Here is a 13786-nt window from a genome sequence, read left to right as displayed (position 1 = left end):
CCAATACCTGTACTGCAAAAAAGCAATATTATGGTATATTGGTACAGAGTGGCCACATAGGCAGACAAGGCTGTGATTTTGCTTCAATATGACCCCAACAATGGATTTTGCAGGGGCTCATATTCTCACCTACACATCTCCCACCTATTGATATTCACCAGTCATTATAGAATGAAGGATATGGCTAGTTCAGTCCTTCCCTATGACCAGAAGTAGGCACTATATATAGCGATGCTGATGGCACTCTGGTACATAATGGTGCAGCAATGAATTTATGTCTTCCTCCAATATCACCAACTATATTCCAAGGTATATTGTGCCCAATCTTCCTCCAGTTTCCTTAGTTAAGGCCACCTAGTTACCAGTGTGGTACTACTATATGAGACTGACAGAATGCAACCTCTCAATAATGATAAAGTGTATTGCCCAGAGGCCACAGGACAAGGTGAGTAGTAGTAGAATACAGCCAGTCTCATATTCCTTACATTATGCCTTTCACACTACACACTAACCCTTTTCTTAGGTGATGGGATCACTTTGGGGGGGGGGGGAAAAGCCAGCAATAAAGCACAAAAAAACATTTAAATGCAGATTAAAGAACACACTGTGTGCCAGAATTATTGTACTTGATATTTGCTAGTCTTTATGTAATTAAAAATTTACAGACGCATAGCTTCCCAATGAGAAATTAATTAAGGTGATAACCTTCAAGGCTTGCTATTCCTTGCAGTACATGGAACGGAGCAGCCCGGAGTGAAACCTGCAGATTAAGTTCCACTCTAACTGCCATAATGTCACTGAAGCTGTGGAATCCTGGGGATGGCAGAGACTGTGAGATAAGATGTATTTGCTTTCTACACGCTATGACTGGGAATCTGCCGCCTGACTTTACCCAATGCTTTAGCTCCTTCTCCATCACTTCTTTTACCAATGACTTGTAAAAATGGCAGATAAATGCTTTTTAGATATCTCCCAAGTCTTTTAGGGCACGGGCACACTAAGCAGATTGACCACTTTCCTCCACAGGCGGTTTTTATAGATGGATCCACTCTTATGCGTATAGCCCCGTAGCTCCATTAACAGGCCCAGCAATTGCCTATGTGGAGATCAGCGTGTAAATGCACATATTCCCATTTTTGTGCCGAAATAGGTTCCATGTAGCCCTCATAGGCTGATGCCAACTAAGCTATACTAAATCCTTATACAATCCTATTGGGTTTATTTAATGCTTACATTTTTTTTATTAGACTTAAGGTATGGAGATCTAAATTACAGAAAGACCCCTTATCCAGAAAACCACAGGTCCCAGGCATTTTGGATAACAGGACCCATACCTGTTTTCTGAACTACCTCAGCTTGTGAGTATTCACTTGTTTGGTAACTAAATCTGTATAAACATAATGGAAGGGGTTTTACTTGCATTGTATGGCTTCGGGCCAATGTCTGCATTTTATTACGACCAATAGTAAAACAACTATGAGTTCAGCATCTGGTGAGTGAAGTGACTCATTTGAACAAGGTCGTCTGATTGGTTCTTCCAGTAAAAAACAATTAAGGAAAGACATTAGTGACTGGTTAAGAGCAGCTGTACTTTATCTTCATCTCTTCTGTGTGGAACAAGTTGCTTGGGGCAGGTCTGTAGCCTGTTTTGGACATGATGGAAATGTCATTTGTTTCAGTTTAAAAAAAAAAGCTTTCACCTTGATTGAGACATGCCACCAAATGAGTTTTCCATAGAACACATTGCTCACTGCCATTTGAGTGCTTCCTCGAGGGGAACTTAGCATGTGTTGCAAATGAATTCCTGATCTTCCTTTCCATTTTTTAACATCCCGAGTTCTTCATGTAAGATGATATGTTTCTAAACTCCTAAAGTACTCTCTCTGCAGAAAAAGTAGTCAGATGGACAATGACTATTGGGTACAGCCAGGTCCAAGATCTGTTTGCGGAATGCCTAGAGATACCATTAGAAGTACCATGACTGTTGCTTGGGTTTAATCATAAACAGACATGACGGAATGGCTCTAGAATGGCAACGTGATTAGTAAACCTGGCGCTCGACAGGACAAGCCCAATATGAATCATGAAGATAAAGAACTCCTTGTTAGAGCTGTGAGCCTCGCTACAATAAGGGCTTGATTATTTGCAAACATCCTGTGGGTGCCTCTTCCCTTCCACCACACACTGCAAAAACTGTGGCTAACATCAACCCCTCATTTCAGCTGTTGCAAAGTGAGGAAAGAAAGCACCACAGGGCTGGTCACTGAATAACATGCCAACATTACCAGAAAGAACTTTCAAAATTGAGACCCAAGAATACTACATATTTAAAATGGTGAAAAATAATGAAATTGTAGAAATTACATTGAAAAATGTCTCTAACAGATTTTCTCATGGATTTTACAGGCACAGGGATTTTCAAACTGTTGTCCTGGAATTGTTTGAGGCGTCTGCAGACAGTATTCCTTTTAGATCTTGTTACAGTGTAGTTGACATGCCCTTAGGTGCCCCTAAGGGGTCATTTATAAAAGCATTTATTAAGATGGCCACACATGGGAAGATCTGCCTAATTTGTTGAGATTGCCAAAATGAGCAGATCTTTGCCCAAATTGGTCCACCACATGCTGTGCCAAATTGAGCTAATTTGATTGTTTGGCCCAGGCCAATGATTGGGTGATACAGTGAGCCAGTGGAGAGCAGCAGCAGTGCTGATGTAGTTCAATAGGACTTTCCACTGTTCCCACTGCACAATACACTTGTGCTTTTTGGTATTTGACAAATTAGCAGCGCCAATGGCTTTAGTACTTCCTCTACTACCAGCCATCAAACTAATGCTAAGCAGTTATCAACTATAATTCACATATTAATAGACAGTTACCATTAAGACTACAAATGTGAGTACAGAGGTTTTATTATAGCTCTGTTTGTAGGCCAGTGCCATGAATAACCCAATGTGCAACAAAAGGGCAAAATGTTCATTGGAGAAAAAGACCATTGTGAAATGCCATCATAGACTGAGCATGTATATAGCGTCTAATTAGTAAAATCAAAAGTTCAATTATATTTATACATTCTAATACTACTAACAGATATGAGTGATTTGTTAACTTAATTTAAAAACTACAAATCTGCAGATTTCTAAGAAGCCATGAGAGGCTTTGGTCTACCAGTTATTGACCTGCAACCTAATTACTTTTACATTTAACCTACATATATACGTCATGTACATGTTTTATAACCATATCTGTCATTTATACAAGTTGTGTTGGTTCACACGAGTGAACAATGTGCCAGGTTTCTATCTGTGCCAAGGCAGGAATGTCCTTTAATGAATCAGACTGAGAGCTTCTGGAAGGTACAGAGGGCCCTACAGTACAGGCCACAATACCCAAGAACATCCCATACAATACAGTAGCCTATTTGCCAAGAATGACTGGCTATCCAAAAGAAAGGGCAGAATGGGACACGACCTAGATAAGCATTTACATTGCTAAATTTAAATGGGACTAATTAGGATTCTGTTACGTGTCCCTTTAAACAGTTCCCTGTGCCAAAAAACAAAGCTAATTAGGCTGTAACGAGATTGTTGGAACGCTGTCATTTCTCCAACAAGACAAGTTTATATTTAGAGGATTCGGTGACACAGGAAGTATTCGCCAGTCGTGCATTTCCACCCCCAGCAACAACAACAGCAGCAAATCATCACTAACAAGTGGCCTTGCCATTCTATTTCCAGCAGCCAATGCATCACGCTTTATCTGAATTGTCAGAAATTAAATGGCGCCAGTCTCGACATAATTATTTAACCTTTGTCCGTCAACTTCAAGTCTTGCAACATTTTGGGAAAAATATACCCTGGGTCAGATATTCTAAACTTTCCTTTAGGACACATTTCTTTTGCAAATAAAGGGAGAATGCCGTTTTGTTTTTTTTTACAATTTCTATGTAGCCGTGATAAGCAGTACTGTATATTAGTGTTATTTGTGCAACAAACATTCCTTAGCCACTTTGGCCACTAGTGTCTATCATTCTTATGGTCACCAAATGGCATATCAAACTCAGCAAGGAACCTCAGTGGTTGCTCTATGCCTAAGGGACACCCTTTGCCCATACTGGCTAGTGACAATAATATAAGCACGAAATGCGTTAGGATTTTTCTTTGTTTGATCTTTTTAAATTCCAGCAAAGCTTTGTACAGGTAAGGGACCGGTTATCCAGAATGCTCGGGACCTGGGTTTTTCCGCATAAGAGGTCTTTCCATAATTCGGATCTCCTATCTTAAGTCTACTAAAAAATAAAAAAAATATTTAAACAGTAATTAAACCCAAAAGGGTTGTTTTGGCTCCGATAAGGATGAATTATATCTTAGTTGGGATCAAGTACAGGTACTGTTTTATTATTACAGAGAAAAGGGAATCATTTAACCATTAAATAAACCCAATAGGACTGTTCTGCCCCCAATAAGGGGTAATTATATCTTAGTTGGGATCAAGTACAGGTACTGTTTTATTATTACAGAGAAAAGGGAATCATTTAACCATTAAATAAACCCAATAGGGCTGTTCTGCCCCCAATAAGGGGTAATTATATCTTTCTGTAATTCTGAACTTTCTGGATAATGGGTTTCTGGATAAGGGGTCAGATACTGGTATTGGGATTAAAACACTGGTAAAAATGGGGGGGGAGGGGGTTCAGAAGGGATTAAGGCATTGTGGAAACTGGAGTCTTGGATGGGGCATAGTCGGGATCAGCAGTGCAGGGAACAGCAAAGCACATAGAGAAATAATAGGACCGTAAAGCAATAGCAGGAAAGTTTTGCATGCTAGCAGTTATGTCCAGTGAAGGCAATGAGCTGCCTTTAATTTCCAGCTTCCCTTATGAACACGGCCCTTCATTCGCCAGGCAGAGAGCCATTCCTCAGCATTGGCTGGAGCGCGCTTAATAATTACACGCACGTACATATGCTCACAATGCTTTTTGGAAATACATAAATAACGCGGTAGGGTCTCTTGTGAGCAAATTAGTGTTGGAATGTCTTGTAATAAGCAAGAACAACAGATAATTCTAATCGCAGCAACATAAGCATTTCCTACATGGATTCTTTTCTGCTACAGTGATCTCGTATAGACCCAGCACCCTGCAACTCTACAATCATCTGCCTTTTTATTAACCACTTCTTCACTCCGCCTCAGATTCCAGCCTGTGCATAGGCTAATAACCAGCAAAAGTGGCGTAAGGCATTCTAGGGTATTGGGACCCCCGAAACCCCTGCTAAGTGCCTTGGTGCATATTCTTCTAGGGCCTAGAGCTGCATTTGAGGTATCGGAGATGGTTTATACATTATTTCAAGTTTGAGCTGTAAATCTATTCACTGATATAATTATGACTTGTGGTTTGCACTACTGAGTGACCACAATGCCCCAATATTACCGTCCCTGAACTCTCCTTTAACATAACCGTAAAAATTCACAACAACATGGCCTCCCTCCAGCTTTTACCAACACATTATATAACACTATGGATTAGAACCATGGGACACCCGTGCAGTGTTTAAAATGTTTCAGACTTCTAAGGTTCACTTGAATAGTCCAACACTGACAAGAAAAAGTATGGCCAACATGATGGAGGACTGTGAAGCTAAAGGAAAGCTATTGCATAACAGTCATATATATACTAAAAATATATATACCATATATATACCAAAAACACTGTATGATCCAAGTGTATGAGGAGCTACACATGGCATGGCCGTCTTCTCATTGATCATTTGTGCAGAGCGCAGGAAGTGAGGAGGAATTATGGCTACTTTCCTTCCTCATCTACCAATAACCATAAATTAGAAACAAGAGATAACCATAGTAAATGTACATTGGTCAAGCTCAGTGGGGCACAATACACCATACCAATAATCATACAATAATATTTTATTGGTGTGTGTATGGCCAGGTTCATAGTAACATTGTCTGATCATCTGTAGACATCATTATCATGACTTTACAAATGGCATAAGCTGAATTTGTTTGTTAAATTGGCTTCAGAAATGTTTAGCACCAGCATATTAACAGAATAGGATGCTGGGTTGACTAAAGCTGGCCAAACACTGAAAGATCCACTCCTTTGGCATGGCCGCCAGATGAGAAGATCATTGAGGTGGGCGATATCGACTTTGGCCAAACAATCAGATCACATTGATGGGATTAAGGCCATCAGTGCACAGGCCGCATAAAAGAGCCAATATGTTCCTCACCCCAATTGGATTTTTTAACTTGCCCAATTGACATCTGGGCAATTTTAGGCCATATATTCGGAGGGGCGATAAGTTGCTGATGCAGTGCTTTGGCCCGTGTGTGGCCATCTTAAGGATGTTGGGATTTCAAGCGTAACAAGCAAAATGGTTATGAGAAACAAAAAGCTAGGAATAGGATACGATGAAGGTTTTTTTTTAAAATCACGGGAGCATAAGTTCAGCCATCTAGTAACCCAACAACCAATCAGAGGCTTGCTTTCCCTACTTTAGTCTTACTAGATTAGTAAATGCTATTTGCTGAGCCCTTATTGACTGAAAAGCCTACTTTACAATACAACATTGCATGATTGGGCGATCTCCTGATAACAAGATTTGGTGAATTCCCACTTTTTTGTTATACATTATTAAATATATATAAGGCAAAATGATGAATAATACTTTTACATGAAAGTTATTTTTTTGGGGTGGAAGTTGGTGTATGAGAGAAGGGAGTGAGCAATACAAAAGTAAAAGCACTGTCTCTGCCATAGTGGGCAACCTATTTTTCTTTTCTTCTTTTAGACAATTTCCATTTGACATGAATGAATAGCACTTGCAATATGGAAAAATACAGTTCAGTAAAGGTCTTCTGTTTAAAATGGGCATTTTCCCAACAGTGGCCAAGTGTGCAGAAAAAACATATGATTATGGTATTTATGTGTCCATTAAAGCATCCTCAGAAAGCTAGGGGTGGTTAGCCTACTATTTGCAGGCTATTTAGATTTGCTGCCGTTCAAAGCCCATTTTATTTCAATTATACTTTGCGGACAATGCACTCTAGGTGCCAAGTGACTGAATAGCGGCAGAAATCGCACGTCTGTCTCCGGCGTAACCTTGGTTCTCCCGTTAAGAAGCCCAGGCCGCAGCCGTCGGAAAGGACTGCACTGTATCATTAGACTTTAGATGGAAACCCTATGGCCCAGTAGCTTGTGTTTTTCTTTTTCCTGATGCAAAACATCAGTAACGCTAGATGTGCTCTGCCTGCGTGTAATAAACATAAGCAAATAACACCTTCAGGGGCACTGAACGCACGCCTGGGCACGGCTCAGAGACGATCATTCTGGAAGCACCTGATGTGACGAAGTCTATTTCGTTTATGACTTGCATTGGAACGCTCGGCGCCATGAATGGGCTTTGCCAGCAGAATCGTTTCGCTGTTTGAGTGTCAGGGAAATGTTGGTTGATGGCACGGCAGTGCGCTCATAAACATAATAACATTTCACGGCCAGAGAGGCTGTCATGCCAAATGCCTTGGGACAAAGCAAAAATAGGGAAAAATACACTAATCTGGCAAAATAATGTATTAATGAATTCAGTGTGCCCTTTTTATACACTTTGCTCACTGCCTTCCTCGTCATACACGACCCCTACCGTCTTACTAAACAAATTACATCAATGCACCCTTTTTCCTCTTTGCTCAAGGCCTTCCTTGTGTGATGAATTGCCACAGAGCTCTGCCCCCTGCCTGTATCTGGCAGCACTGTATCTATGAAGGGTACATAAGAAAGCATTGCTGCCCCATACCCTTATTCTCAGGCATACCCATTAGAGAGGCAGAGGTTGCAGACAGCAATGTGGCCCTATCCCTAGTACAGGTGTTGTGGACACAGCTATTCGGCACCCCATTATATTGCCACATAGGACCTTTGCATAAACGATGGCAGAGAAGCAGCCCCTACACTGGCCTAAGCCTTTCTCTGTGCCTGTAGCCGGAGCCATTGTGTCGGGCCAGGGGCAGGCACATTGAGTGGATTTCGGTGCAAAATGCATACTTGCATGCTTCTGTGTCAAAATCTGCTCTATGTGTCTGCATCTGGGCTGACACAATGGCTCCGGGTGCAGGTAGAGGGAAAGGATGATGCCAGCATAAAGGCGCGTTTATCTGAAGGCCGAGAATCAGCCCAGTGTGGCATTAGCCATAGGGGCTCTTCTACTGACCCCTACTGACACTAATAATCTAGAATACTTGCCATACAGCATGATAATACTTATGTTTGCCAGAGGTACTCAGGTGTGTGTCCTTGTGCAGAAATAAAAAGCAATAGTAACATATCCAGCAGTAAAAGTAATTGTTATCCCCAAAACAACACTACTTTACATAACATTACAAATAATATTAAGGCAAAAGCAACTTTTTTGTTTGTAAAACTCTATAAAGCAACACAGAATGATAGCATGGGCCCCTAGGAAGGATAACTGGCTCTTTCAGCATTAAAAGACACCCTGATAGACAGGCCTTAGGTCTCACCTAGGAGTTAATGTAACGCTTAGTGAGCGGCCAATTAAAGATAGCTACAAGCTTATACGCTCCACGCGCTTTTGTCTCTGAGCAAGAGGAGGAAAGCCCAAACAAGTAGAAAATGTTTGACATCTAGAGGCAAAGACAAGACACAGACTGTACGGAGACAACACTCCTAATTAGGACAACCAGAAATTGTTGTTGCAGCTGGATTCATTGACAGAAAGCCAAGGATTTTACCTTTAAACTGGTTTCAAACAGACTATTAGTATGCTCAAGGCATGGCACTGGGGCGGGGGGGGGGGGGTTGATTTAAAATGATATACACTGGGGAAAGGAATAAAAGGAAAAAATATTTTCTTGGGAGTAAATCTCACCTGAAAAGGCATATAACATTTAAAATATCACATTTAAAAGAGAACAAAATCCATATTTTATATAGTGAAATTACAGCACCAGGGTAAAGGTTCAGCCTATCGCTATAACAGTAAAGATACAGGCCTTCGAGGTAGTGCACAGGAGCTCTCCATCTTGAATTCTGTTTGCTGGAGTGTCAGTGGCACTGCAATAGAAGCTGGTCCTGCAGGGCTGATTAATAAACTGTGTTGCTTATTGTGCTGGTTTTAGAGCTGCCATGTACTAATAACCTGAATAAGCCACTAATCAGCCTTATATTGTGACATTTATATTCTATATTCTAATATACAGTATATTGTGAGTGGGTCCCTCAGGTAAGTGCCAGCAACACAGAGTATGTGCAGGGAATCAGCAGAAAAGAAGATGGGGGGCTACTGGGGCATCTTTGGGGGCTCAGATCTTCCCTGCTAAAGGGCTGTGGGTGCCTTGGGCTGGTACAGAAGCACAAAACATAATGTACAGCATTTCTAGCCTACTTCTTTGTTAACCTTTAGTTTTCCTTGAAACATGGAATATCATGCAAAGGTTTAGCTGGCATTTACCTATAAAAGCTCTATTCTTGCACTAACTATTAATCCCTTCTGTGGAGAAGAGCTTAAGAAAATGGCAGTAAATGGAAAATCCAAACAAGTCAATCAATCTTTCCGAGTTCGGTATCCTTTTAAAGCCATATTACCTCATTTCATCTGTCATTCAAAGTCTTTTTAATTGGAGAAATTGACAAAGTGTCTTCTATTCAAGGATGAAGCATTGGACGCCTATAGGAGATGCTAAAGACCCTTACGCCACTGGATCTAGTGCTGATGTGACTCAAACTAAAAGGTTTCTCCCATACAAGAATTTATTTCAAGAAGAGACATCAATAATTTTAGGATCATTAAAAAAGCATCAGTGCATTACAAAAGATTTATGTCTTCTTAATAGTTAAGGGCAATCTGAATTGTGCTGTCAGGAGCCAGTGATTCACAACCAGCGGCTAAAGGAAAGTGCATTAGGAGGGTGCAGTTCAAGAGCAAGTATTGATTCATGTCTGGTGCCTACCTGTCTACAGGTGAAGGCTTTGAGCTTCTCGGTTTCTTTACTTGAGCATAGAGTGCTTCGGTTTGCTTGGCATCCCTCGGACTTTGGGGCCTGTTGTTCAAATGTAGTGTGCCGCTATTGGTACAAGTGTCATACAGTCCGGCCCCAGCATAGGGAGACTCGTCGAGACTTCCATGCGTTTTCGCGTAGTCCTGGATCTCCGCATAGTCCTTCTCTCTAGCTTGCCTTTCCCGGAGCTCTCGTGTCTTTGCCTGTATTCTGTAAAGGAAACATAAATGTTTAGACTCGAGAGATTGTATTTATACTAGGAAGAAGATAAAGCACAATAGGTAGGTAGCATAGGTAGCATTTCTGACATTGGGCACCCATCCAGTTTTGGCCTGAATGTGCTTCGGAAACCACGCTGTTCGTTTTCCCTAAAGGGTGGCCATACACGTAGCAATTCCGATCTTTGCCATCCTCAACTGACATTCAGGGCAGATACGGAGGTAGAAACAACAGAAATTCTACCTCCATCTGGCGATTCAGCCCTGAACGTAGATTTTGCTCAAAATCTTTTAACCTGCCTGATCAACGAGTCGACCAATATCCGCAGACCTCTACGATATCGGTCGTCTCTTTGAGCCACCATACACGCACCGAATATCGTATGAAACGAGGTTTCGTACGATAATATTGCAAGTATGGCTTAATGGTTTAATTTGAAAAACTGGGCAGGACTTTCCTAGATTTGATGCAGCGATCAGCCAACTGCAGATCATAGCGCTATAGCCTGCCGTGTAATGTCCCTGTCCCAACCCTGTTCTGATATCAATTCTGATTAAATTGATTTTTTTTTAGCCATTCACCTTTACGGATTGTCAAGACAGCGCCCATGAATATTCAACCCAACTTTTAGGACCTACTCAACAAACACCTTCCACCTATATTTCCATCTTTATGCAACACTATACACATTTTATCAGGCAAAGTAAGGACCATGAGAAGCGAAGCTCAGTTTTGGTGCCCAAGGCACAGAACGATTTGATACACAAGGCAATATCAGGAACGGAGCACAAGCTTCTGAGTGAAAGTCCACTGTCTGGAGCAGCAAGGCAGAATCTCCTGGAAAATGCTGTTCAATAGCCAATAAGAAAACATTTGTCTACAGAGGACATTAATCTTTGACCTTGAGACTAATTTCAATACAGCCCTTTGATCAGATAAGAGCAGTCAATAACCTGGCATATAAATTGTGCTTAGGGGAGACCCTGAATTACAATACTGGAAGTGAGATTTCAATAAAGAAAACAACGTGTTTAAAGATTTAGCAGGAACGACTCAAAGGAATCATAAAAGTATCAGGGAAGATTTACTTTTTTGTGTAAGGAAACCATTTATTACCCTGAAGACAGCTTCATGGAGCAGCACAAAAGCTCCAGGCCATTTTATGAGACTTCAAGCTTTCCCTCATGTACCTGGAGCTGGAAAAAAAAACCCCAAGCAGGTGCTTTCCACTTGCTTTTCTGTCTTCCAGAAACCCTGCTTATTACACAAAGCCAATTACAAATGCACACGACTGCCTTCAAAAGAAAGTGCGGAGTGTCAAGCCTGACGGATAGTGATTACACAGTATAGACTGGTGCCAGACTGATGGGCCATTACTGAATGCTGCCAGAATGCTCCACAAGAAAACTTTGACAATTTTATGTACTGTCAAGACAGCCCATCAAGATGTGGGCTCATTCTCCACACGGGATCAGAGGGAGATATGGTGACAGGCTTCACACCGCATTAACACACTGCAGTTGACTGGGAACGTAGGCAAGAACACAGACATTTTCAGGTGCATCATGAATGTGAACAATAGCAAGGGCCTCAGCTGGAACGCTTCAGTGTTAGAGTGCCAAAATTAGCAAATAAACCACTTTACCAACAGTGGAATGTGGTACAAAGAATCTTTAGCTCACAGGTTATCTACTGTCCAAGTAGACTTTGCTTTAATTGTCACCAAGGAGTTCCATGACCACATATAAGAGCGCGCGGTCGAAGGGTCGAGTGCTTTTATGCAGAGGTGGATTCTAATATAAGGTGACTCAAGGATATCAGAACCTTCCAAAAAATGACAAATGGTTCTGTTTTAAGTCATAACCTATGAGACCAAACCAGTGGAGACTGTGGGGGGAGAGGGGGGACACTTCTCAAATGAGCAATGGGTATTATGGCTTGTGGCATGTTCAACCATAATTCACTTGTGATGTAGCAAGATAAACCAGTTTTCAGCTCAATATAAGAGAATTTTTGTATTAAGAGCAGGCAATAAAGCAAGTAATATTTCTGGTTCATAGGAGTACATGCAAGTTTCTATGGATCATTATCAAAGGATAAATAATGTAGCAGAAAAAATACCCCCCAAATCCTCTATGATTGCTTTTAGTGGAGCTTTCAAAGAGCAAGAAAAAATGGAAAAGCTTTATAAACGTAAGAGCGAGGGGATTAAACTAATGTAATAAAATATACATCCAAAAAGACACAATTAATATTACGACAGCATTCAATCCATCTGAACCCTTATACATATTACCTTAGTATAAAGTACATCTAGATGGAAGAATGCACTTAGCAGTCTGATTAAACGCAATAAAATCGGAATAAGCTGCAAGTGCCAGGGTGTCTCCCTGTTCTTCCTTTCCCAGAAACATAACGTTCTCCTTTCGCACACCACCTACTCAGCTTATGTAATGTAGAAATGCACTAAACTTGCTGAAATACCATGTTAGTAGAACAAACAACTTAATGGGAAAGTCTTTTGTTCAAAATGTGATTAAAAAAAGCAGGAGAAACTCTAAATTCTCACTTAATCCAGCAGAGACTTGCAACTGCTCCTACCTACGGTGGTCTTCAGCCTGTGAGTACTTGTTGTTACAAGGGCAAAGCAAAACTGGCCCTAAATGGTGAGGCACAGACACAGAATATTTCCTGTGTACAGGTATGGATTATAATTATTAGATAGGGTCAAGCTTTTCATATGGTGTTCAACTTCAATAAACAGATCTATAATAGCCTATGGCACCAGATGGGTTAGTGTGAGCAGAGACACTTGCTGGAGACATATGCCTGTTTATGGGAAGATCAATGGACAAACAGTCAGCATATTGTCAGTCTTGCATCTGCTCAACAAGCCACAATTAACTGGGGGACACAGAGTGGGGCAATCTCAGTGAATTGGTTGAAGTTCAAGTATTATGAGGTTGGCTACAGTGAACACCAGGTTAAATTCCTGCTGAACTTTGATCTGAAGGGCTTGCTAGGTGGGCAACAATCCGCAGCAGTCAAAATAAGACATTTACCCAGATGTGTAAATTTGATAACTCTAGATCAGTCCTTCCCTAAAGGTCCCCATACACGGGCCGATTCTAGCTGCCGATATTGGTCCCTTAGACCAATTCGTAAGCTAATTGGCCTGTGTATTGGCACTACCGACGGGCCTGCCCTACCAATATCTGGCCTGAAATCGGGCAGATATCGATCGGGCAGGTTAAAAAATCTAGTTGGATCGGGGACCACATTGCCTCGTTGATGCGGTCCCCGGACCGACTTTGCCTATACCCGTCGTTATAATTCGATCTTTTTGCCCCAGGGCAAAACGACCGAATTAGCCTGGATTCTCCCGATATTGCCCACCCGTAGGTGGGGGATATCGGGAGAAGATCCGCTCGCTTGGCGACATTGCCAAGCGAGTGGATCTGAAGGTGTATGGGCACCTTAACTGTGGAGCTAAAAATCCCTTGGGGGGGGGCTTGTACCAAAAAAAAAATGTCCAA

At 41.4% G+C, this 13786-nt stretch overlaps 1 protein-coding gene across 9 annotated transcripts in view; it reads right to left on the bottom strand.

The window, feature by feature from the left end:
* The window catches only part of pard3 (par-3 family cell polarity regulator), a 347219-nt gene that overhangs the window by 87562 nt on the left and 245871 nt on the right, over positions 1-13786 (bottom strand). For all 9 annotated transcript variants that reach the window (XM_004915463.4, XM_004915468.4, XM_012965666.3 and 6 more), the window contains one exon: positions 9984-10241. In XM_004915463.4, the coding sequence (XP_004915520.1) occupies positions 9984-10241 (258 nt within the window). The remainder of the gene's footprint in view (positions 1-9983; positions 10242-13786) is intronic.

This window comes from Xenopus tropicalis, chromosome 6 (assembly GCF_000004195.4).
Source record: "Xenopus tropicalis strain Nigerian chromosome 6, UCB_Xtro_10.0, whole genome shotgun sequence".
Taxonomy (NCBI): Eukaryota; Metazoa; Chordata; class Amphibia; order Anura; family Pipidae; genus Xenopus; species Xenopus tropicalis.
This window is presented reverse-complemented; position numbering and strand designations above follow the sequence as displayed.